Here is a 26967-nt window from a genome sequence, read left to right as displayed (position 1 = left end):
TTGGAACAGGGCTGGGAATGTGGCTTAGTGGTAGAGCGCTTGCCTAGCATGCATGAAACCCTGGATTATTCAGTACTGCATAAACAGAAAAAGCCAGAAGTGGTGCTGTGGCTCAAGAGGTAGAGTGTTGACCTTGAGCAAAAGAAGCTCAAGGACAGTGCCCAGACCCTGAGTTCAAGCCCCAGGACTGGCACAGAGAAAGAAAAAAAAAGAAAGAAAGAAAGAGAGAGAGAGAGAAAATATATTAGTGGGACACGTCAGAAATTGAATAAGGCCTGTGAATTAGATACATGTGATGCATCAGTACCAACTTTGTTGGTTTTGATACTGTAATTAAGTAAATGATTCTCTATGTCCTGAGAAAATGTGCTGAGTATTATGTTTGCAATTTATCTTGTCTTTTTACACGTATGGACGTAGAAAAATAAAGCAAGTGTGGCAGAACAAAGGCAAAGGTGAGTCTTGGTGAGGTGACCTAATGTTGCAACATTTCTGTACATTTGATATTGATTCTTTAAAAAGATCTTCCATAAATCTGGACATTATGACTCATGCCTGTAATCTTAGCTACTCAGAAGGCTAAGATCTGAGGATTGTGGTTCAAAGCTAACCTGCTTAGGCAGAAAAGTCCGTGAGACTTTTGTCTCCAATTAACCACAAAAAAAAAGCCAGAAATGGGAGCTGTGACTCAAATGGTAAAGCAATAACCTTGGGTGAAAAAGCTCAGGGATAGTGTTCAGACCCTGAGTTCAAGCCCCAGGGCTGCCATATATAAAAAGATCTTCCATGAAGTTATCCATAGGAGTGGAATTGCTAAGCCATGACTCTAAATGTCTGTAGATTGACGCCACAGTGTCAAGTCCTTTTCCACTATGGTTGTACTAATTACATCCGCATTGCTTCTTTTTATTTTTTATTTTATTTTATTTTTCTTTGTCGGTTGTGGATTTGTACTCTGGGCCTGGGCGCTGTCCCTCTACAGCTCAAGGCAAGCACTCTACCACTGAGCCACCTTCCCAGCCCCTAAAGCTTACTCTTATGAATTGTTTGCAGCTGGGTGCTGGTGGTTCATGCATGTAATCCTAGCTACTCAGGAGGCTGAGATCTGAAGATCATAGTTCAAAGCCAGCCCAGGCAGAAAAGTCCTTAAGACTCTTATCTCCAATAAAACAGTAGAAAACTGGAAGTGGCGCTGTGGCTCAAGTGATAGAGCACTAGCCTGGGGCTGAAGAACTGAAGGACAGAGCCCAAGCCCAGAGTTCAAGCCCCACGACCGACAAAAACAAAAAAGAAAGAAAGAAAAGAAAGAAAAGAATCATTTGCTGCCAGGTACTAGTGGCACATACTTGTAATCCTAGCTACTCAGAAGACTGAGATCTGAGGATTGTGGTTTAAAGTCAGCCCATGCAGAAAAGTCTGGTTAGATTCTTATCTCCAATTAAACACTGAAAATACCCGAAGTGGTGCTGAGGCTCAACTGATGGAACACTAGCTTTGAGGCTCAGGGACAGAGCCCAACCCTTGAGTTCAATTCCTACAACCACCCCAAAAAATTGTTTGCTGTATGGTTACTTTCTGAGTCCTTTTGTTCTTTTCCCCCCTAATTTTTAAGTAAAGAGAATAGAAAAGTTCATTATAAAAGGATGGCAGAGAAAGAAAGCATATGACACAGACATGCCACAGGAAAATGGCAACTTAGTCTTCCTCTGCTACATTGGGCTGTCTTCATCTGTCTTCTGTCCAGATCTTGGCCTTGGGTTAAATAGTTAGAATCAGATGGACTTCTGATTGGTGAGTTTCCTTTTTATTTCTTCTAAGGTTGTGATGCCAAAGATTCTTACTGTCCCAACCTTATGTTCTCATTCTTTTTGCCCTTTTTAACTTACTCATCCTTTAGTAGCCCCTTTGTCCCCATTTAAGCTTGTCAGACAGGTTTTGGTTTATCATCTTATCCTGCCATCTACAAACTGTAAAAGCCAAAAAATTCCCTGTCTTCTCTACTGACCCTGTATCATATTTTTCCCTGTGAAAAGGAACCCTACCTCCTGTTAGGGAAAGGGTCTACAAAGTTTTTGTATGGTTCAAGATAGCCTGGAAACCCATTAGATGCACTGTAGTTATCCACATACTTTTAAAAGATGCTTGAGTACAATAAAAATTTCATTCACATTTTGGGTTGTACAGAATAAACTAGGTGAGGGGGCAGAGAAAATTTTGCACATCAAGTATATAGGGCTGTGGTGTTAGTTTCTGTCTACATGCCTCCTTTCTCTTGGCTCAGTTATATATGAGGCAAGTTAAAGTTGCATTCTTGTCTTTGACCTCAGGGGGAAAAAAAAAACGTATTTTTAGAAGGTCTATCCTCTATCCCTAGTGTATTTCATTCAGAGATTTGCTGAATTGCTTGCACTTTCCTTCACCTCTAAGTAAATTGCTAAATAGTAAAAGTCTTGCATGGCTAATTCCTGGCCAGTAAGCTGGATTGAAAAATCTTCTCTGAATAGCATTGCAGTGACTATAGAGTAGGCACTCTGCTTCATCCTTTGTTGATTAAAGATGAAAAAAGGTTAAGCCCATTCTGAACTCACACTGGAGGAATTTAACTTAATAGTATTTAAGGACTTTTTGCTGTAATTCTTAAGGTGATTGATAACAGTTTTGCCTCTTCATTGCTCTATTTCTTAAGGTTATAGATAATAATTTTGCCTCTGTGTGTGTTGTTTTTTGCGGCGCTGCCCGCCCCCCACACCCTGAAACTCAAGCCTGAAATCACAAACTGTTAATTCTGTAAACTAACTAAAAAATTCCTATTGCTTCATTATGTAAAAGACACTTGTCATGGAGCTACTGATTGTCCTAAAAAGAACTTGGAAAACTTGACTTTCAATTCCAAATTATCTTTCCTTTCTCCTCCAGTTCATCTTGTTAGCATTCCTTAAAAAAATGAGGACAGAGGGGCTGGGAAGGTGGATCAGTGGTAGAGCTCTTGCCTTGCATGCATGAGGCCCTGGGTTCGATTCCTCAGCACCACATAAGCAAAAAGAAAAAGCCGGAAGTGGCGCTGTGGCTCAAGTGGTAGAGTGCTAGCCTTGAGCTGAAGAGCTGAGGGATGGTGCCCAGGCCCAGAGTTCAGGCCCCACGACTGGACCCCCCCCCCCAAAAAAAAATGAGGACAGAGAAAGAGGGAGAAAGAGAGAGAGAGAGAGAAACATTGTAAGTTTTTCTGTTTATATATTTTTCAGTTTTCCAGGGCCTTGAGAATAAAGTGCTCACTTTATGATTTTTCTGGTAATCTGTGAAGTAAGAAAAATCAAAAGGGGCCTTTTTTTTTTTTTTCAGGGATCTGGCATCTTCTCTACTTCAAAAGCGAAGAATATTTTCTTTGTAGACTAATGTAGGAAGTAAATTCCTTTGTGACACATCCCAGAGGACTAACTGGATAGTCATGTTATTTATGCATTGTCTAAATACCTCCTTTTTATTACCTAGAAATCTTCTTGTTTATTATCCGTATTGAGTAGTTAGAACTGGAAACAGTAGTTATATTTTTCAGTTAAAAGTTATACTATTTTTAAATTTTTGATGTTTTCTTCTTGGTGTTTTCTTATGCATTCTTATTTTATAAAATTAGAGTGTAATGTTAAGAACTTGTCTTTTTCACTTAATATTGGAGTATTTAGTAATGGATGTCTTATATGTCATTATCTGGCTGGATTGATTATCATGAAACATTCTTTCCTACATTTCTATGTCAGTTTCCTAGAGCTAAAATTACTTATCACCAGCAGAACTTTTCATGTCAAACCAGTTTAAAAGCCAGTTGCTAGTTGTTGCACGTTTGTATAGTCACAGAGCTTTATCATGAAAGAGAAGTGTTGTTTTGTAATGAAGGTAGGCCAATTGTTGTATATTTCACATTTCTTTGACTTACTAGTGAAAGAGTTTTGATGTATTCATGAATTATATTGCCTCTATGAATTAGTCACATATTTTGCTGACTTTTTGCTTGCTTCTTAGAAAGTTTTTTTTTTTTTTTTTTTTGTCGTGGGGCTTGAACTCTGGGCCTGGGCCCTGTCCCTGTGCTCTTCAGCTCAAGGCGAGCACTCTACCACTTGAGCCACACCGCCACTTCCGGTTTTCTAGTGGTTTATTGGAGATCAGAGTCTCAGGGACTTTCCTGGCGGGGCTGGCTTTGAACTGCGATCCTCAGATATCAGCCTTCTGAGTAGTTAGGATTATAGGCTTGAGCCACTGGCGCCCGGCTTCTTACAAAGTTTTTTTTTTGGGGGGGGGTCTGGTCATGGGGCCTGAACTCTGGGCCTGGGCGCTGTCCCTCAGCTCTTCAGCTCAAGGCTAGCACTCTACCACTTGAGCCACAGCGCCACTTCTGGCTTTTTTTTTTTCTGCTTACGTGGTGCTGAGGAATCGAACCTAGGGCCTCAAGCATGCAAGGCAAGCACTCTACCACTGAGCCACCTTCCCAGCCCCTTACAAAGTTTTTATATATTAAAACCATCAGAACCTGGTGCTGGTGGCTCATAGCTATAATCCTAGCTGCTCAGAAGGATCTGAGGATGGTGGTTGGAAGCTAGCCTGAGCAGGAAAGTGTGTGAGACTCTTTATCTCCAATAAATTACCACATGTGAGACTCTTATCTCTAATAAACTACCAAAAAACTAGAAGTGGTGCTGTGGCTCAAGTAATAAATAGAGTGCTAGCCTTGATCAAAAGAAACTCTGGGACAGCTCCTAGGCTCTGAGTTCAAGTCCCAGGACTGGCACAAATAACAACACACAAAACCCACATGGCCATTTCTTGTAAATATCTGTTTCTACTTTGCTTGTATTTTGACTTTATGCTTTTTATCAGGAAAACGAAAGTTTTCATTTTTTTTGCATGATTCAAATCTATATCTAAGGACAGTTTGTATCTGTGAATTCTTTAGCTAGTAGTATGTAGGTGGAAATCCAAGAGGAGGGTTTTGCAGAACCAAAGTCCTGCATAATTAATTGCAATCATTAGATTGAAGTCTTGTATAGACATTAATTTCAACCATGTTCCTATTGCAATTGCTGGTCTTTTTATTTCTGATATTTTCAGTCTCATCAGTTTTTTTTTTTTTTATATCCTATGAAGTTGCTCCTTTTATTTGTTGTTTTTCTGTTCTATGGCATTTCCTAATGTTTGGATGCTTTTTCTTTCTTTTTTTTTTTTTTTAAAGGTATTATCCAAAGAGATGAGTCACCCATGGAGAAAGGACTCTCTGGTCTGCGAGGAAGGGACTTTGAGTTATCTGACGTGTTTTATTTTTCCAAGAAGGGATTTGAAGCCATAGTAGAAGATGAAGTGACCCAGAGATTCTCCTCAGAGGAGCTAGTGTCATGGAATCTCCTCACAAGAACCAACGTCAACTTCCAGTACATTAGTCCAAGGCTCACTATGGTGTGGGTGCTGGGTGTCCTAGTACGCTATTGTGTTCTTCTACCCCTGCGGTGAGTCACCTGCCTGATGACTTACAGTATGCATCGTGTATGTAATGGCCACATAAGAGAGCTATGGTCCCAATCAGACCTCTTAAGAAGGAATGTGCTATTTTCCTTTCACACTTTTCTCTAAAAAAAAATGCACACATACAAACAAAATCAGAATTAAATATATATCTAACAATCTTGATCCACTTTAGTATTAGTCATCAATCATTTGAGGATGGATAGAAAAGGAAAGTTAGAAAGAAGAAGAAAGATGATTTATAGTTTCATAGTCATCAGAGTGTCAGCTCTGTTATCAAAGATGATGAGTCCCCTGTTTCTCTTTGTGAATCTGTATGACTTTATAGCTGCCTTGGACAGAAGAAAAAAAGAAATTCCAGAAAATGGTCTTGCAAGGAGAGAGCCATTTAGAAATGTCTTTGCTCTACAATGGTCACTTACTTATTTTGTTTACAAAATTCCCTATTTAGGTGTCCTTCTTCTTCTAGACCTCAGGGTGGACTTCAACCCATTTTCTGAAAGCACATTTTCTATGGCCCATAGGGATGGAAGGCACTGGGGAGTGGGATGAAGTATCTGTACAGCATGCTGTTGCAAGGAGTAGGCAAGAGCACCAGCCGCAGCATTGGGCTGGTGATTGGCTTGCTTCATTTCCCTAGACATGGTCTTGGCATCCTCTCAACAGAGCTTTCCAAGTAGCTGCTACTGGCCAACTGCCATTGCACTGAACATGAATTGAAACCTCTTTACCATCCCTAGGGTGCTTTGTACTTGCCTCATTCAGATTTGTTACAGAGATGGCATTGCATAAGTGTAAGCGGGTGCACATCTCCAGATCCTTTTTTTTAAAAAATGGTTTTCTTTGCTCATATTTACATTGTTCCCAATGTTGGGACATAAGAAGTCTTGGAGCAATCATTTCAGCTGTGCTAACAGCAAAATTCAAGATTTCACATATCTTTATGCTTGGACTTTAAGCCAGTGTTCTTCAAGTGGGGTTTCTGTATTCAGACTTATCCACTGGCATACAGGAAGGAAATGAGCTTTCCTTTACTAGACACTTCTGTTCTTACTATACAGCTTCCAGGTTATTCTTGAAAAGAAACGAAACTATAGCAAAGCTTCATCTATTGCTTGGTTCTTGTGTGCTAGTGTGGTCCATGGGTCAAGCAGCATAACCCAGGTAACCTGAGGTAGGAGTGAGCAAAGTACTTCAGATGCTTTTATTGCTTGATGCACAGGTTTTTCTTTCTTTGTTTGTTTCTTTTTTTTTTTTTTTTACTTTACTACGGAGGGCAGCAAATAGTCTGACTCTGCTCTTTAGATGTAACTGAACTAACATTACAAACTAGATAAGTGACAATGATTTCTGTACAACCCATTAAACATAATCCTAGAACATAAGCATCCAAGGACAAAAAGAAAAAGACAGAATTATAACTCTTATTCTTAGTCCCATCTACAGTGTGAAGAAATGCTTTGTAAGGGATTTTTTAAAAAAGAAACAAGCAGGGTAGGTGAACACTCCTTACACGAAGCCTTCCCCAGCAGTGACCAAGGGAGAAAAGGTAAGGGGGAAAGAGTCAGAATTACTGCAAAGTAAGAGATTGTGGCTCTTATGACTAATTCCTGTAATCCTGGCTACTTACGAGACTGAGATTGGGAGGATTAAGGTTCAAAGCCAGCAAGGGCAGAAAAGTCTATAAGATTCCTTCTCCATAATAACTAGCAGAAGGCTGGGTTGAAGGTGTGTCTCAATATAGAGTTCTAGCCAAACAAACAAGTGTGAGGTCCTGAGTTCAAACCCCCGTACTGGAGGAAAAAGAAAATCACATCTCTGAATATGGAAATCATCATCTGAGGGCAATTTATGAGAAGTTATCTCTGAGATCTTTCATGTTGGCTTACTTTAACTGGGAAACAGAATTTGCTGGCCTGTTAATGCAGCAAATAAAAAGTTTCAACAGTTTCACGCCAATTATTAAACACATAATGTGGTATCTTCTAATTTAATTGTAAAAACAACTGACCCTCAAGAGGACAAGATGTTTATAGAATTATTGAAAAATTTTTGTATAATTGATGGATAAGTGTGAACAAATTGGCTTACATGTAAATAAAGCCCTAAGGACATTAACCTTCAAATTGCTGTGTCAAAAATATGCTAAACATGACTTTTGAAGCCTATTGAAAAAGATTTTTTGTTGTTGTTGTTGTTGTGAGACTTGAACTCTGGGCCTGAGCGCTGTCCCTCAGCTCTTCAGTTCAAGCATTCTACCACTTGAGCCACAGCACCACTTCTTGTTTTCTGGTGGTTAATTGGAGATGAGAGTCGCACAGACTTTCCTGCCCGGGGTTGGCTTTGAATCGTGATCCTTAGATCTCAGCCTCTTGAAAATAGTATACTTTATAGAAAGTGTTTTGAAACATTGCCTTTTTCATGCAAAACGCATCATGGAAAGTTCATACAATCATGTCAGAACATTTTAATAACTACAATATGTCCCATACTGTGGCTGTTGGACACCTTACATACTGTTTCATCATAAAATGAGACTTTGCGTTTCTATTTCAGGGTTACCTTGGCTTTCATTGGAATCAGTTTGCTGGTTATAGGAACGACACTGGTTGGGCAGCTGCCAGATGGCAGGTGAAATGTTTCCTTCTATTTAGCCATAAATAAGTAGGATTGTCCCTTTTCCTAGCTATACAGATGTTTTTATCTTGTATTAAATTTACGGTCTGAATCACTTACTAGAATTCATCTTCATAACCTTCATCTGGTTTTCCATGCTTCCATATACATGGAAACAAGTTGTTTTTTCAAAGGAGAAAGGAAGCGCAGGAAAGAAAACTGTCCAAGGAACCTGTAGATTATGGGCGGGCTTAAAAGGCTTAGAGCAAACAAAGAAGCCCCAGCTCATCTTTGCCAGGCAGTGCCACAGTCTACTAGGCTTTGAGTTAGAGTATTGTTAAACTCTTTTACTTGTTGCCATTTAATCCCAAATGCATTGGTAAGGCTGTAAGAAATAAAACTGTGCTAGCTGAGCAGAACAAACACAGGATGCTGTGTGTGTGAACGAGCACAGTAAAGCTTCTTTGTGTTGTTTCTTGAGAGTGCTCGGAATTGCACAATCAAACAATATTTTTCTCTTCAGCATCAAAAGCTGGCTGAGTGAGCTGGTGCATCTGACTTGCTGCCGCATCTGTGTTCGATCCCTCTCTGGCACCATTCATTATCATAACAAGTGAGTGTCCTGCGCTGGAGGTTACAGGAGTGTGGGTGGTAGGTGGGAGGTAGTAGGTGGAGTGTACTTTTAGTGAATTTACCATGTTTGTTCAGCTACCACAGATATAACAAAAATGTCTGTTTACAGCTAGAATAAGAATAAATGTGCAATAGTGCTTTATCATTGGGCATTAACTATGTGCAGGCCACGCCCTTTCTCTCTTGTAGGTCATTCCTGTCAGAGAGGCACCATTACTCCATGTCACAAATGGAGAGATGGAAGCCTAGGCTTGCTTGTTCAGGATCAATAACAAGGAGTAAGTTTCAAAGCCAGATTTTGAATTGGGTTTGTCTGCCCTGTTGACTCATACCTTGATCCTAGCTACTTAATAGGCTGAGATGTAAAAGTTCTGGGCAGAAAAGTCTTGAAAGACTCCATCTGAAATTGACCAGCAAAATGCCAGACTGGAGGTGTGATTCAAGTGGTGGAGCACCAGGTGAGCAAGCAAGCTGATAGAGCACAGGGCCCTGAGATTTAAACCTTGACATCTCAAAACAGTAATTCTATTGTGGTGATGATGATGATGATGATGATGATGATGATGATGATGATGATGATGATGATGATGATGATGATGATAGTAATAAACTGACAGACCACTGAAGGGGTGAAGTCTGGAGACCTATGTTTCTGTCCATTTTCTCCTTTCTAAAATTTCAAACCTAATCCTTAAAATACTGAATTCTGCTTTTTTTCATCCCTAGACCGAGAGAATAAAGGTAGCTAAGGAAAGTTGCTAAGTGAAAATGACTTTGATTACTTTTGAATTACTTTTTTGTCAGTGCAACTTTATTTTAATTTAAAAATATAATTGCTCTTAAAGTTCTAGAATGAAAGTCCCTTTTTACTGATAGGTCTTTCTCATTTGTGGAAGGAAAATATTTTGTCAGTTGGCTTAACCATGTGTTGCTAATAAAAAAAAAAGGGGCCTTTAAAAAATTTTAATTAGATTTGGAGGTATGGCTCAAGTGATAGAATGCAGGGTGGGAATGAAATAACTGAGCAAAGATTTGAGGACCTGAGTTCAAGTTCTAGTACCAGCACACACACACGCGCACACACGCGCGCACACACACACACACACACACACACATACACACACAAGGAAAAAATAGAATAAAATTAAAATGTTAAGTTAAATGATTTTGTAATTAGACTATGAATTTTGAGGTAAGGAATAGAAGAGTTCTGGTAGAAGTGTGATCAGAGGAGTCATCTTCTGCAGAAAAAGTGCACTAATAAGGCGGAGAGTTTTTTTTTTATTATTGTAAAGGTGATGAACAGGGGTGTTACAATTACGTAAGTAAGGTAATGAGTACATTTCTTTTGAACACTGTTACCCACTCCCTCATTTCTCCCACTTTCCCCTCCCCACTCCCTTCTTCCCAAGTTGTATAGTGCCAAGTGTCTAGCAAATTGTATTAGTTCATCCCGTGTCCTGCTGTTTCTGTGATTCCCTTTCCTTTCCATGGATCAGATAAACTTATGTACAAGACAAAGGGTATAGAAAACTAAAAAATAAGTGCAAGCAGTACATAATAAGAACCTCTTGTTCCAGTTCTTGGAGTTTGTTTTGATATGCTTCATTATATATGATCATATGCACCTGCTATTGAGCTATTGTGATCCTCTGCCAAGAATATCATAGACATATTCTAGTTATTACAAATGAGGGAAATCATGCAACCTATGTTTTGGGCCTGGCTTGCTTTGCTTAATTTTTTTACAGGTTTTTCCACTTGCTTACGAATGGGGCAATGTCATTCTTTCAGATGGAAGCATAGAACTCCATCTGAACTCCTCATCTGAACTCCATAGAACTCCTCATCTTCTTGATCAATTCATCTACTGAGGGGCATCTGGGTTGGTTCCATATCTTAGCTATGGTAGGGAGTGTATAACTCATATAGAAGTAATTCTAGTTTTGAGGAAAATACGATAAAGTCTATTCTCTTAATGAGCCTAAGAAAAATCTTTATTGGTGTCTAGTCCTGATTTATTTCTCAGGCTGAGATACACAAACTAAATTATGGGCCCAAAGGCCAAATCTGGCTTTTTAAAATCAATAAAGTTTTATTGGAACACAGCTATGCTTATTCACTATATACTATCTGTGGCTGTCTTGTGCCACAGTAGAGTGACAACTGGAGGTTGTTTGTTCTGAAATAGTATCAGAATAGTTGAGATTAATTAAGCAACCTTATGAATTATGAAGGAGAAGTTATAGGATCCTTACTCCATTCTTATCCTTATTATAGATTCACCCCTGTACCATGTATCCCCAAGCTTTTCTGTTTAAATATACTTAAAAGAAAAAAATAGCGAGTCTTTCCATATTGATCTACAAATAGTGGACATTTTCTGGTGGTCAGTATGCATCACTGTTCTTCCTGCAGGCAGTACAGACCCCGGAAGGGAGGCATCTGCGTGGCCAACCACACTTCGCCCATAGACGTTTTGATCTTAGCCACAGATGGATGTTATGCTATGGTAAGATCAGCCCATCAGTAACACAAATAATTGTGTGTTTTATGGATTGCTCAAAATTCCAAGTTATTTTGGCAAATTAGAAATTCCATATTAGACATTTGTCTGTGTTATTGTACCTATATGGACTATATGAGAAAAATAATGCAAGAAAAAAAAGCCCATAGTATTTAAGGGAGAAAAAAAATGAACTTACTAGATCTAAAGGGTACCAGAAGGAGGAATAGGACTAATAGAGAAGGTGAATGAGGATGAATATAGTTGAAATACTTTATCTGAATGTTTGAAAACACAACAATGAAAGCTAGACATTGATGGTTCACTTCTATAATCCTAGCTACTCAGAAGGCTGAGATCTGAGGATCACTTGTTCAAAGCCAGCCTGGGCAAGAAAGCCTGTGACATTCTTATCCAATTAACCAGCAAAAATGCCAGAAGTAGAACTATGACTCAAGTGGTACAACATCAGCTTTGAGTGAAAAATGAGAATGTGAGGCCCAGTACTGGCACACTCACACAAAAGAAAAAAAAAAAAGAAGAAAATAGAATAATGAAACCTGTTGAGATTGTTTTAAGAAGTGGGAAGATGGGCAGGGAGATACGGGAGTGATAGAGTTTAATTTGATCAGGTATTCATACAGTGTATGCCTTTATGGAAATGTTAGAATGAAAGTCTCTCATTGTACAACTAATGTATGCTCACAAAAAATTTAAAAAAATTGGCTGGGAAGGTGGCTCAGTGGTAGAGTGCTTGCCTTGCACACATGAAGCCCTGGGTTCGATTCCTCAGCACCACATAAGCAGAAAAAGCTGGACGTGGTGCTATGGCTCAAGTGGTAGAGCACTAGCTGAAGAGCTGAAGGATGGAGCCCAGGCCCAGAGTTCAGTCCCCACAACTGACCAATAAATAAATAAATAAATAAATAAATAAATAAAATTAACTTCCTTGAATGTATACATACTTAAGCTTGATTGGACTTTATAAAGTTGATTCTATTTTGCATTAAAATCCTGCCAAGTTTAATTACACCTTGCAACATTGAAGTCTTCCTCCTTAGAGTTGTATAGATTCCCCAGATAACCAATTAGATTTCTCTCCCCTCAGGGAGGTACATGCAATTAAAAACAAAATCTCTCTTTAGTGATGATCTAGCAAGAAAGGAAAATGTTGGTATGTTTCTTAGATACTGTCCACAGCTTCAAAGAAAGAAAAGAGAGCAAAACCTTGCAACAAAACACAAAACTAAACCTTAGCTGGGTGCTGGGGGCTCATGTCATGCCTCAGGAGGCTGAGATCTAAGCATCATGGTTTGAAGCTAGCTCTAGCAGGAAAGTCTGTGAGACTCTTACCTCAAAAAAGCCAGAAGTGGCACTGTGGCTCAAGTGGTAAAATGTTTGCCTTGAGCAAACGGAAGCTCAGGGACAGCACCAAGCTCAGAGTTCAAACCCCAGGACCAGCAAAAACAAAAAGCAAAAAATCCCCTTGAAATGCCTTTCCATGGGCATGAATAGAAGCACATCCTGGCATTTCCCCAAATATTTGGTCTTTTCTTGACCTTATATAATGATCAAGATTTCTTATATCTTCTCTGTGTCAGGTAGACCATACTGGATGATATCCCTTCCTGCCCAGTGTTAAATGTGTCTTAAGTTGGCATGAACTAGAATAATAGGAGGGGTCTCTGGGGATTTTTCCATAGTCTCTTGGTGACAGGTTTTACTTCAATTATAAACTCTGGTGATTAGCTTTCTTTTTCTTTCTGTATGCTACGTGTGAACAAATGTATTTTAATATATTTATTTATAATATTTATATTAAAATTTTAAATCTGTATCTTTCTCCCTCCTTCTTGATCTCCATGCTTTCCTCCCTTCCCTCCTTCCTTCTTCCCTTTGACTGGTACCAGAACTCAGGGCCTTACATTCTCTCAGCATTTTTGCTCACAGCTGGTACTCTACCACTTGAGCCACATTTCCAATGCAGCTTTTTTGCTGACCAACTGGATATAATTTTGTGGACTTTCCTTCCCTGCCTTGCTTTGAACAATGATCCTTAGGTCTCAGTCTTCTGAGTAGTTAGGATTATAGGCATGAGGTATCAGCACCTGGCCAAATTTATTTTGTTATTTTGCATTAGTTGCCCAAGTTCCATTGTGACATTTCTACAAATGTATATATTTTCTCCTGATTAACGTTTGTTCTTCTAACAATCTCTTGTACCTCTCTTCCCCCAATCCTTGAAACAATTTTAACAGACGTCATTGTTCTATTTTTATACATACAAACAAACCACTTGGACTATATTTACCCTTAGTCATCATCTTCATTAGCCCTCTCTCCTCTTGCTAGTGCCCTTCCCTACATTCCAGCCTGATTTAGTTTCCAGTCATTCATTTTTTTCTGTGTGTGTATATATTAATTGCCCAAAGAGGGTCTCAGTATGTATTATATTGTAATTAGAATGGCTTTCTGTATTGTTTTTCTCTTTTCCTGCCCTCCAATTCCCTACAGATCAGCAGCTTTCATTGAGATTCTTTATGCAGTCTTCAGATGTAGTTGCACTGTATTCCAAAATTATTTCCCCTCTATCTTTTTCTCTCTCTTCTCCCCTCTGCCTCCTTGCCCCCATAGTCCCTGTAACTAATAGTATCGTGCCTATGCTTTCATTTTGTTGAAGCAAATTTTTAGGACAGATTTTTGAAATATTGAAATGCATAATAAATGAATGTGTCATCTTGAGAGTTTTACTTATCTTCCTCTCTGCTTCCTTCAAGTGAGAGGTGAGTGATCCTGTTTCCCATAGCCTTGCATTAGAGCATATCAGCAAGCTGTGAAACCCATGTCAGTATAATGGGTATGAAATGCTATTTCACTGTAGTTTTAATTTGCATTTCTACAATTTTGAAGGACCTCTTATTTTTCTTTTTCCCGTCCTTCCCCCTCCTACTCTCCCTTCTTTCATCCCTTTCTTCTTTTTCCTCTTCCTTCCTTTTTCTCTCATTCCTTCCTTTAACTTCCCTTAACTCCCTCTGTCCTTCCCTCCTTCCTTCTCTCTCTCCCCCTTCCTTTCTTTGTCTTACATTAGTTCTTTGAGGGGAGGTATTTCATTGCTCCATCTCCACACATATTTAAGCTATATTCCAAACAAGTTTGATGGGGAAGGGATGGAATTGATAGGATATCTAACTTTTTTAAAATTAGAGAGGATAGCTACTATTGCAACCTAGCTTAAAATTCAGTGGTACTACCAAATAAAAAGTACTTTCTGCTGCCATCTGGCCTTCTAAGTCCTTTGATCAAACTTAATTTTATTAGTCAGCAGAAGGCAGCCAATCTTATCTCTCAGGAGGAACAGGAATTTATTGGTACTTGGAGGAGGAAAAAAAGCTTTCTTTGAATAACTGTGCCTCTACATTTTTCCTTTTTTTCAGGTTGGCCAGGTTCATGGTGGGTTAATGGGAATTATTCAGAGAGCAATGGTCAAAGCCTGTCCACATGTCTGGTTTGAGCGCTCAGAAATGAAGGATCGACACCTGGTTACTAAGCGGTAAGTAGTGAGATTACCCAATATTCTTGGACAGAAAAGCTGATCATTTGGATTATAAGCCTATACTTTTTTGTGGTTGTTATTATTGTTGTTTTGGTCTTGGGGCTTGAACTTAGTACCTGAACATTGTCCCTGAGTTTTTGTGCTCAAGGCTAGTGTTCTACCACTTGAGCCACAGCTCCACTTCCAGCTATTTTAGTAACAGAGTTTTCTACCCAGGCTGGTTTCAAACCACAATCCTCAGATCTCAGCCTCCCCAGTATCTAGAATTATAGGAGTGAGCCACCTGCACCCAGACTCCATACACTTTTTAAATAAGAAAAAAACTTGAGTTTATTTCCTTTATTTGTTATTTCTTTTGTTAGATAGCAAATATACTCATAATACAAAAGGGAACGCCCATCTCCTTCTTTTTAAAGGTAGATTTGTAATTGCTTATTTTTCTTCACAGATTAAAAGAACATGTTGCTGATAAAAAAAAGTTACCCATATTAATCTTTCCTGAAGGTAAGAGTGGAAGCTGGAGACCAAGCTATGATATATAACAAGAAAAATATCAGAAGTATGAGGAATGCAGTTGGTCTAGAACTGATCTAGAACTTAGCCTTGAGCATCAGCTGTCCTGTAGGAGTGGGTCTCTGCTATGAGCTGTTTGCTTGAGCTATTCTTTGCTCTCCATTGAGATTTGGTGGAAGGCATGAGATGTTCCTTCCTTCCTTCCTTCCTTCCTTCCTTCTTTCCTTCCTTCCTTCCTTCCTTCCTTCCCTTCCTTTCTCTCTCTTTCCTTTTTTTCTCTCTTTTCTTTTCGCTTTCTTTCTTTCTTTCTTTCTTTCTTTCTTTCTTTCTTTCTTTCTTTCTTTCTTTCTTTCTTTCTTTCTTTCTTTCTTCTTTCTTTCTTTCTTCCTTCCTTCCTTCCTTTCTCTCTCTCTTCCGTCCTTCCTTCCCCTTTCTTTCTTTCTTTCTTTCTTTCTTTCTTTCTTTCTTTCTTTCTTTCTTTCTTTCTTTCTTTCTTTCTTTCTTTCTTCCTTCCTTCCTTCCTTTCTCTCTCTCTTCCTTCCTTCCTTTCTCTCTCTCTTTCTTTCTTTCTTTCTTTTCTCTTTTCACAATCCTCAGATCTCAGCTTCCTGAGTAAATAGGATTAAAGTTGTGAATTACTACTGCCCAGTACCTTTTTCATTTCTAAATATCATTTTAGGGCAATGATATTAGAAAGGCATTGTCTATGACTTTTATTTTATTTTTATGCAGGGCCTGAATGCTGTCCCCTGATTTTTTTTTCTTGCTAAGTGCTCTACCATTTTAGCCACAGCTCCACTTCCTGTTTTTTGGTGATTAGTTGGAGATAAGAGTCTCAAAGACTTTCCTGCCCAAGGTAGCTTTGAACCATGATCTTCAGCTTAGCCTCTTGAATACTAGGATTTATTTATTTATTTTTTATGTGTACACTTTGGTAGGTTTTACTCAGGGATACAATTTAGAAACCTTTTCAGCATTCAAAAGTGAAAATCTGTGTCTACTAATAATTATTTTCATTTCTTATTGCCAGGCATAGTCACTGGCTTTCTGTTTTTATCTGTAAATTTGCTTTTCTGGACATTATATACCAATTGAACTATATATGATATGTTATACATGCTGTATTATATTTGCTGTATTATATATTCTGTGTTTTATATACTGTGTTGTATATTCTGTATTATGTTTGAATAGCTAGGATTTATACATGTGTGCCACCAGCACTAAGCCTGTCCATAACTTTTAAAGAATTTAATAGTAAAGTAAAAGTTTGTTATTATGTTGAGTTACATCCCTTTCATACAGCAACTAAAGATAATAAAAAAATAAAGCATCCTTAGATCTATGGGATTATTCCTTAATTACGGGTTGACTTATGAAACCAAGGTTAAATTTCTGTAACTTTGATATTCAAAGTATTTTATGTAAAAGTAGCTTATTTCTAATTGGTTTCCAAAATGACTCCTCCCATTCAGGAACCTGTATCAATAATACTTCCGTCATGATGTTCAAAAAGGGAAGCTTTGAAATTGGAGGAACCATATATCCAGTCGCAATGAAGGTAAAAGATTGGGGAAACCTGAAAAGGGGTATTGGGCTGGCAGCTTTATTTTGTTTTACTTGCAAATCTAAAGTTTGAAAAAAAAATGGAGTACTTACTTTTTCTGCTTGGCTTAGCTTCAAAATCTCTTTCCCTCCGCGCGCGCGTGTGTGTGTGTGTGTGTGTGTGTGTGTGTGTGTGTGTGTGTGTGTGTGTGTGTGTGTGTGTGTGTATGTGTGTGTGTGTGTGTGTATTTACTGGGTCACTGGGTCACTCTGTACCATGGGCTATTCTAACTACTAAGGACATGGTAGTAGGTAGACAGATAATGTCTCCACTTCCATTGACCTTCCAGTGAAGAATGGAGATAAATATTTAATGGTCATATAAATAATGCTTATTTTAGCACTCGACTTAGAAAAGCAGTTAGCTCTAATCAGAGGAGCTAGCTTGCCTCATTCACTTTTTGTGGTCATTTCTGTTGAGGGAAGTGACTTCTCTTGGGGGGTCTGATAGAGCTACTTAATTTACCACCATAAAAACTTGAACATGGGAGAGAAATGGAAGAAGTGACATTGTCCAAACAGAAATAATAATATAATAATATAATAATATAATATATAATAATATATATAATAATATAATAATATAATAAAATAATATAATAATAATAATAATATTTTTTCCTATATATAATATTTTTTTCTATAATAATAATACTGTGGTAATCCTGTTGTTTCCTTATTTCTTCCCTTGTGTTATTTCTTCTGCTTTGCTCATTCTATCTCCCAGCTTACTCCTCCTCCTGCCCTGACCAAGCGCGGCCTTCCGTGTCACACCTTTACACTGCTGCTCCACTGCCGCGCTCCTCTTTCTGCCTCAAGTTCTCTTTCTGTGTTCTCCACACATTCAGTATCTGTTACTTTTCAGATTTATCTCCTATGCAGAGCATTTCCTAGGCTGTCTCCCTTCTCCTATGATTTTGTGCTTTGTTTTACTTGTTCTTTATTTTCTTACTCTTTTTATTTTCTTTCTTTTACTTTTTTCTTTATTTTACTCTTTCTTTCTTTCTTTCTTTCTTTCTTTCTTTCTTTCTTTCTTTCTTTCTTTCTTTCTTTCTTTCTTTCTTTGGTCAGGCCCCACTACTGGACCCCCTCCTCCCCCCCAAAAAAAAAAGATAACTCAGTCCTGAGAAAACAGAGAAACCAAGGTCGTGGGCCTTGAACTCTGGGACTTGGCACTGTCCCTGTGCTCTTCATCTCAAAGCTAGGGTTCTACCACTTGAGCTACAGAGCCACTTCTGGTTTTCTGGTGGTTTATTGGAGATAAGTGTCTCACGGACTTTCCTGCCTGGGCTGGCTTTGAACCGCGATCCTCAGATCTCAGCCTCCTGAGCAGCTAGGATTATAGGCATGAGCCACTTCAACATGGGTCACAGAAGTGACCCATGGGATGTATTTCTTTCTCTTTTCTTTTTCCAGTATAACCCTCAGTTTGGGGATGCCTTTTGGAACAGTAGCAAATACAACATGGTGAGCTACTTGCTTCGTATAATGACCAGCTGGGCCATCGTCTGTGATGTGTGGTACATGCCCTCCATGACCAAAGAGGTACCCCTCAGCTAGCACCTGCTCTTCCTTGCTATGTTGAAGCAGATCAAATCAAGAAACCTTACCTAAAATCTGGTGTCTCCATTTTATACCATATCTTTCTGCTGGTTCAGTAAATGATTTGTTTACTTTTCTTTCTTTCCATTTAAAACATTCACTTACTTGAGTTGTACAGAGAGGGATTTCATTGTTTCACTTTTACACAGTTACAATATATTCCAATCAATCTCACTTTGTCTGTTAACCTTCTTTCCCCTCCAACAAGTTTTCTTACTCAATTTTCTTTTTTTTTAGTTTTTTTAATTTTTAATTTTTTTGTAAGCATCTTTATTAACATAAAGGGAATAAAAGGAGCAAGAGACTGTAAATTAGTAATACTTTATCACAAAGTTCTGAAGGTATGTATAGAAAAAATAAATGTATTCTTTTTTTTCTTTTTTTATTGTGAAAATACAACTGTACAGAGGGGTTACAATTACATGGGCAAGATAATGAGTACATTTCTTATCAAGCATTGTATCCTCCTCCTTTGTTTCCCCTTCCCATCCCTTCCCATCCTCCCCCCGCACCCTTCTCCCCTTCCCCCCCCACGAAAGTTGTAAAGTTCATTTTTCGACATAACGACTTGTACATCTCATTGTTGCAATGGGTCCACCTGTATCCCTATTTAAACGATTTGTTTTTCCCCTTCCCCTCCACAAATTATACCAACATCAAATACAATGAAAGCAGGGGTTATACCTTGGAGGAGTGACATACAAAACAACAAAGAAATAATCTTATAAATGTGTTAGAAACAATCTCATGAAAGAAAAAAAAATCTTACTCAATTTTCATAGATGTTTTATATGTGCATGCCTCTACTAGGGCTTGAGCTCAGGGCCACTCACTCTCATTTGGTGCTTTTGCTCAAGGCTGGCACTTTACCATTTGAGCCATATCGCTACTTAGTCATTTTTGCTGTTTAATTGAAGATAAGAATCTCTCAGACTTTTCTGCCTAGCCTGCCTCCAATGGTGATCCTCAGATGTCAGCCTCCTGAGTAGCTAGGATTACAGGCATGAGATACTAGTACCCAGCTCATTGTTGTTTCTTAATAATATGTTGAATGTTCTCCATATCAGGCCATTTTATACTCAGACTCTTTTCCATAATAATTTTACTGTTGGAGTATTGAATCTACAAATGTTATCAAATACTTCATTTTGGCTAAGACTAGCAAATAATTTATTAAAACTGTACACAGGATAATATAGTACTGTGTTTCTCTTGGTAGAACAAATGATATTTGCTCTGATTGTGAATAAATGTTTTTTTGAGTCAGAATATGAATCATATAATTTAAAACAGTCATAGATGCATACAAGACATTTTTTATTGTGAAAATACTGTACAGAGGGCAAGATAATGAGTACATTGCTTATCAAGCATTGTAGCCTCCTCCTTTGTTTCCCATCCCATCCTCCCCCATCCCCCATCCTTCCCCCCCCCACACACCAAAGTTCATAAAAGGCATTTATAAGGATCAATTAAATAAATACCCAAGATATGCAACTTTCTTATTATTTTTAACCAGGAAGGAGAAGATGCGGTCCAATTTGCTAACAGGGTTAAGTCTGCTATTGCTGTGCAAGGAGGATTGACTGAACTTCCCTGGTAAGAAAGATAATTTTAGAAGTACTGTTTAGTTTTTGTTGTTTTAATTGTGAGGCTTACTAAATGTGGCTGAGTGCTTTAGTCAGGGTGGGCTGCTAGTGGTCTTAGAAATGTTCTTAAAATTCTGGAGACCAATCCCTCCCTCCCGCTCACCCTCCCTTCCTTCCTTCCTTCCTTCCTTCCTTCCTTCCTTCCTTCCTTGCTTCCTCCCTCCCTCCCTCCTTCCTTCCTTCCTCCCCTCTCTCTCCCTCTCCTTCCCTTCTTCCTTTTCTGCCTTCTTTCCTTTTTTAGTACTGAACATGAAATTTCAGGCTTCCTGCCACTTGAACCACGGCCCTTATACTCTTTCCTTTTAGTTAGTTTTTTTTTTTTTTTTTTTTTTTTTTTTTTTTTTTTTGGGTCCGGTCGTGGGGCCTGAACTCTGGGCCTGGGCGCTGTCGCTCAGCTCTTCAGCTCAAGGCTAGCACTCTACCACTTGAGCCACAGCGCCACTTCCGGCTTTTTTCTTTTTGTTTATGTGGTGCTGAGGAATTGAACCCAGGGCCTCAGGCATACAAGGCAAGCACTCTACCACTGAGCCACCTTCCCAGCCCTAGTTTGTTTTTTAGACAGGATCTTTTTAAATTTTTTAATATTTTTTATTGTAAAGATACAGTTCAGAGGGGTTACAGTTACATGAGTAAGGTAATGAGTACTTTTCCTATCGAGCATTGTTACCCCCTCCTTTGTTTTTCCTCTACTACAGGATCTTGCACTAATTTTTCCCAGATCAGCTTTTGACCACAACCCATGAACGGGCATGGGCCACCACCTCCAGCTTATTTTTTTAAATTTTAGTTTATTGTAAAGATGCTGTACAGAGGGGTTACAGTTACATGAGTAAGGTAATTTTTGAGATAAGATTTCACAAACTGCTTTGCTGGGGCTTGCCATGAGCTATGCTCTTTTGTCTCTGCCTCCCAAGTAGCTGGAATTAAAGACATGACTTGCCACATCTGAAAAGACATGTCGCTCCCTAGTGTGTTTCTTTGTAAAAATTATTTTATTGCAAAGGTGAAGAAGTCAAGTCAGGTAAAGAGTATACCTAGTATCTTTTCTAATAAGAACACCTATGCCATTTTGGGGGGCCTTACCCCTTATCTAACCCTCATTATTTACCAAAAGTCAACTCTACATATTATCACATGGGGAGTTAGGGCTTCAACATATGAGCTATGGAGTGGCAAAGCCGTTTCATTTGTAACAGTGAGGGTTAACTCTGACAATCATATAGATCAAATCCTTATGCATATATTAGCATGCTGTCATGATAGTCCAGATCTAAAATCCTCTCAGTTCATAAAATCCTTGTCTTGTTTTCGTGTTTTGGATATCTACAGATGTGTAACTTGAGGTCTTCTTCCTGTTCGTTTGTTCTTTCTTGTCTTGTTTTTAAACTTACCTAGTGTCCCAGCCCTGCTGCTAGCACTCTGAGGTCATGCTAAGTATAGAGTTTGGAATGTAGTCTTAGACTCTTGAGGGAAGAAGAAAGACACTAAAGCCAACTAGCCTTGGAAGTGTAGTGATTGGGTAAAAGATTATCTTAACTGGCCTGTCTAAGATGTTTCTCAGATCTTTTCTTTTTCCTTTTATCAGGCCATAGGGTTTTTTGTGATAAGAGATTATTTTAATTACTTAGTTTGGTAAAGAAAAGAAAGAAAGAATGAATGAAAAGAAAGAAAGAAAGAGGAAGGAAAAGAGGGGAAAAAGAAAAGAAAAAATAGAGATGGGCACAGTGGCTTAGAATTGTAGCTCTCAAGAGGCTGAGATCTGTAGGACAGCTTAGGCAGAAAAGTTCATTAAACTCCATCTCCAAAATAATCAGCAAAACGTTGGGCTGGAGGCATGGCTCAAGTGGTAGAGCAACTAGCCTAGCAAGTAAGTGTCAGTCCCTAAAATTCAAATCCTATTATCACAACCCCCAAAAATATTAAAAAGAAAGAAAAGTCTCTTCCTTTTTTTTTTTTTTTTGGCCCAGTCGTGGGGCCTGAACTCTGGGTCTGGGTGCTGTCCCTCAGCTCTTCAGCTCAAGACTAGCACTCTACCACTTGAGCCACAGCCCCACTTCCGGCTTTTTTCTTTTTGCTTATGTGGTGCTGAGGAATCGAACCCAGGGCCTCATGCATGCAAGGCAAGCGCTCTACCACTGAGCCACCTTCCCAGCCCCAGAAAAGTCTCTTCCTTGCTTTCCTGATATATGTGTCACCTACTTGTTGGGTATGAATGAACATATATGCAACTTTCACAAAGGCTTTTGAAGGAACTAAAATTTGCTGTCATGCAAGAGGAATTGGGTAAAAAATTCTAAGTCTCTAGAGATAACAAGCCACAGCTTTGGGGTTTTTTTTGTTTTGTTTTGTTTTTGTTTTTGTTTTTTTTTGGTACCAGTCTTTGGGCTTGAATTTAGGTCCTAGGTGCTGTCCCTGAGCCTCTTTGATGAAGGCTAGTGAGTGAGCTCTACTTTTGGCTTCTTGGTGATTAATTGGACATAAGACTCTCACTGACTTTCCTGCTTGGGCTGCATTAGAACTGTGATCCTCAGAGCTCAGCCTCCTGAATAGGTAGGATTACAAGTGTGAGCCACTAGCACCCAGCAGAGTTAGAGCCTTTAGAGCTGTGTAAGGTTTACTAGACACTCTGGAAGAACTATATAAAAAATGTCAGGATGCTCAAAGACAAATATTGCTAATTTTAGGGGTTTTTTTTGCCTGTTTTTGGCCTGCCCTTTATAAAAAGAGAAAGGGGTTTCTTTATTTCTCCTTCTTTAAGTTTCACTCTTCAGAATTCATGCAAATACTGTGAGTAATTAGATTCAGCTCATTTATATAAAAGAAGATGATATATACAACTCTGAAGATTTACACACAAGGTATAATCTTTTAGTTTATTAACTAACTCATTGATATGGAGTTTCATGCTTGTGTTTGCTAGGTAGGTATTCTACCATTTGAGCCATCTCCTAGATCCTTTTTGTTTTTTTGAACAGGGTCTTTGACATGGCTGGCGTATATCACAACCCTTCCATGTTTATGCTTCCCAAATAGCTGGGATGATAGGCATATGACACCACATCCAGATTTTTACTAGTTTATATGGAGTCTCACTAACTTTGCCTGTGCTGAACTTGTACCATAATCCTCAATTCCTACAATGCCAGGTCACTGAAATTAAGACGTATGCTACTGTTCTTGGCCCATGTTGTGTAATTATATATCATGGAAACTCCGGTATTGTCCCCTGGGTAATCGTAGGCTGTGGTCCATTTTCAAGATGAGGACTCATGGATAGGTTTGACTCTCTAAGCCTGAACATTGCTTTGGCCTCAGGCAGATGTCCTGTGGAATCTAACTTCTGTCTTCTAGGCTTTGAGTTGTCTGGCTCATTAATCTATGATCATTCATTACCATGCTCACTATCTTTCTGTTCCCAGGGATGGAGGGCTGAAAAGGGCAAAGGTGAAAGATACCTTTAAAGAAGAGCAGCAGAAGAATTACAGCAAGATGATCGTGGGCAATGGATGTCTCAACTCAGAATCGGACTGACACTCCCTGTAGATAAACTCAGCTTCCCAGAACTAGCCCGTGGAAACAGAAGGGTATCCCCCACCCCAGGATTTTGCTTTATTTTATTGTTTATTGTTAATCTTTTCTACATGATGATTGTCTCTACCTCTTTGTACCAGAGGCAGAACTTCCAGGTGCCCTTTTTGGCTTTTGTTGTTAGAGCATCAGCCTCATGAATTACAAGGTAGTTTTCTGAGTTCGAGCTGAGTCTGCCTTTTATGACAGTGTCATTGGTGGTTAAATGAAATGTTTGCATGGGGGAGAAAATGCTTCTCCGGTGTGACTGGAACATATGGACAGGGTCATTGGATCATTTGGGCTCTATTGCCCAAATTCTGTCTTCATAATTTGCTTTCCCTTTCCCTCCCAGTACCTAATGGTGGCACTCTATGTCTATGTGGGGTTTAACATTATGGTGACATTCTGCTGGAAGGTTGAAAAGAAAATTACAAGGTTGTCATGAAGGATAAAGACACCTTGAACACCACCAGATAAGAAAGTGGAAAGGAAATATAAAATATTTTTTTACTAGTGGATTAGAAGAGAAATCAATGATAAGCCTCTCCCAAAAATATTACATGAAAGTAAATGTGTGTGTGTACGAGTGCATGTGTGTGTGTGTGTATGTGTGTGTTTATGTATATTGCAACTCACAACACATTTCAGCAGTATCAATGATAATGAGCTTAGTTTTTCTTGAGTATATATGTTAGTGATCCCTTCCGGTCTACTGATTTTCTTGTCTTGGTAGCCAAACATTTTAAAATAGAAAGAGCCTATTTAAAAAATAAAACATTGAGGGGCTGGGAAGGTGGCTCAGTGGTAGAGTGCTTGGCCTTGCATGCCTGAGGCCCTGGGTTCGATTCCTCAGCACCACATAAGCAAAAAGAAAAAAGCCAGAAGTGGCGCTGTGGTTCAAGAGGTAGAGCGCTAGCCTTGAGCTGAAGAGCTGAGGGACAGCGCCCAGGCCCAGACTTCAGGCCCCACGACTGGACCCAAAAAATAAAAATAATAAAAAATAAAACATTGCAAGCCAGTTGGCCAATGGCTTATGCCTGAAGCCCTAGCTTCTCAGAAGGCTGAGATCTGAGGATCTCAGTCAGCTCTGAGATCAGGATCCTGCCAGTTCAGGCAAAAAAGTCTGTGAGGTTCTTATCTTGAATTAACCACCAAAAAGTGGCAAGTAGAGCTGTGGTTCAAGTGATAGAGTGTCAGCCGTGAGTAGAAAAAACTAAGGGACAGGACCCAGAACCTGAGTTCAAGGTTTGGTATGGGCGCGCGCGCGCACACACACACACACACACACACACACACACAATATCATATTGAGTATCTTTGGTATAAATGAGTGAAATTGTGTGGATGTGCCATCCCTTACCTCTTACCTGCTTGATTTATTCCTGAACTTTCCCAGTTACTTAAGCAGAAAAATAAGTGGTATAATTACCTTTTGGAAACTGAGCCTTAAATTTTTGAAAAGGGGAAACTAAGCATTCCCCTATTCAGCTAGCATAAACACATGTGATAGCAATACGATACTGTTGTAAACTCTTAAGAGTATTATATCTATCTCTTGAGGTAACCCATGTACAGAATGTGAACTAGCCTACCATAAATATAAATAAATTTTATATTTTTAAATGTGTCCTGTGTTAATTTACCCTTTCCCACTCCCTTCTTCCAGCTCTAAGTAAAATTTCTTCCTACTACAAGCAGAATTGTTTATTTTCATTTGTGTGACATATTTATACTTTATTAAACCAGAACTTCTGGGCCACTTGAACATCAACTACTGACCTTTTTTTTCTCCCCAGTCTTCTGCTGTAGCCTACTTATTTGGACTCTGGCTCTGTGGACTCTGCCTTAAACAAATTTCCAGCAGATATTTTGCAGATGACCTCAGGCAATGATACTTAGTTAATAGCTGGGTGGCTCTGGTCCAGCATTATCTGTGTATATTCTTCCCATCCAGCTAGAAGGACTGACACTTGCACAAGGCCTTCCTTACAGTCTCACCTCCTCAGTCCATCTGCCTTCTCCCTTTGTTTTTAAGTTTTGCCCCCTTCCAAAACTCTGTAAGGGGGATCTTGATGGAGACTCAGGAAATCTAAATATATTGAGCTCGCCCTTTGTCTAGTTTGTTTTTTGTCCTCATAACGCTCTCTTTTTACTTTCTATATTTGATATTACTTGAATGAATAAGTCCATTTTATTAGCTCAGCTCCCAGAAAAGCTAATAACACATCTACTAGCTGCTTTGTATGGACATAGATTAAATAATGCCTTTCTAAGAACCATAGGAAAATAATGTTATCATTTATTAGCCAATCTAAGGCTGTCTCAGTCAGAACTTTCCTATGTCTTTGGTTTATACTAGTTTTCAAGTTGTTGAAGGAATTAACATCTTATTGAAAACATGTTTTTGGAAAGCTAATTTCACTGTAATTGCATGCTTATAATCTAGGCTGATAAGTGAAACATGATATCCTAGATAATTTATTTCAATTACCTTTGATGGACAGAAGGATTGTTAGCTTTGTTTTAAGCATGCTTGTGCATGCCTCCTATTGTTTATTCACAAGAACATATCTTCCCTTCCTTTCCTTGGAATGACTACTTCATGTATTTTCTCCTTGCAAATTGGAGATTCATGGTCTCCAATTCATCTAAGACTGATGAAAATTAATCTTCCCATTTGAGACCACTCTTTTTTTTTTAATTTTTTTAATTTTTTATTTTTTTTTAATTTTTTTTAAATTTTTTTTTTAATTTTTATTTTTGAGACCACTCTTTAGTGAGCCTTCTGGTGTTAAATTTTCTCTCTCACGCTCGCTCTCTTAGAAAGTATATTTATATTGTACTAATTCTTGAAAGTTTTTGCTGGATACTAAAGTTGGTGTTCAGATAGCAGTTATTTTCTCTGCACATTAAAATCACATAGTTACTGCTGAGAGTTTACCTGTAGATCTATGCCTGGCTTTTTTTTGAAATCAACATTTCTTTGAGAGTGTATAAGATCATTTGTTTTTGTTATTTTGCCATTTCCTTATGATATGTTTGTTATTTATCTGCTTGGGACTTGGCTTTTCATGTGTGGATTGGTATTTTCTCATGGAGTCTGTAAAGTTCTCAGATGTCAACTTGTCTTTGCTCCATTTTCTCTCTTACCTCTCTAAAGAGGTTTGATGACACCAATTAGACTTTCTAATGCTGTCTAATCATTTTCAATT

At 38.7% G+C, this 26967-nt stretch overlaps 1 protein-coding gene across 1 annotated transcript in view; it reads left to right on the top strand.

The window, feature by feature from the left end:
* Positions 1-25378, top strand: part of Gpat3 (glycerol-3-phosphate acyltransferase 3) — a 66488-nt gene extending 41110 nt beyond the window's left edge. The window contains exons 4-13 of the mRNA XM_070013189.1: positions 5222-5492; positions 8065-8139; positions 8648-8737; positions 11176-11269; positions 14698-14813; positions 15265-15320; positions 16805-16890; positions 18351-18479; positions 20056-20135; positions 23605-25378. Of these exons, the coding sequence (XP_069869290.1) occupies positions 5222-5492; positions 8065-8139; positions 8648-8737; positions 11176-11269; positions 14698-14813; positions 15265-15320; positions 16805-16890; positions 18351-18479; positions 20056-20135; positions 23605-23716 (1109 nt within the window). The 3' untranslated portion in view covers positions 23717-25378. The remainder of the gene's footprint in view (positions 1-5221; positions 5493-8064; positions 8140-8647; positions 8738-11175; positions 11270-14697; positions 14814-15264; positions 15321-16804; positions 16891-18350; positions 18480-20055; positions 20136-23604) is intronic.
* The last annotated feature ends 1589 nt before the right edge of the window (positions 25379-26967 follow it).

This window comes from Dipodomys merriami, unplaced genomic scaffold, assembly GCF_024711535.1.
Source record: "Dipodomys merriami isolate MVZ:Mamm:240054 unplaced genomic scaffold, mDipMer1.0.p SCAF_9, whole genome shotgun sequence".
NCBI classification, from domain to species: Eukaryota; Metazoa; Chordata; class Mammalia; order Rodentia; family Heteromyidae; genus Dipodomys; species Dipodomys merriami.
This window is presented reverse-complemented; position numbering and strand designations above follow the sequence as displayed.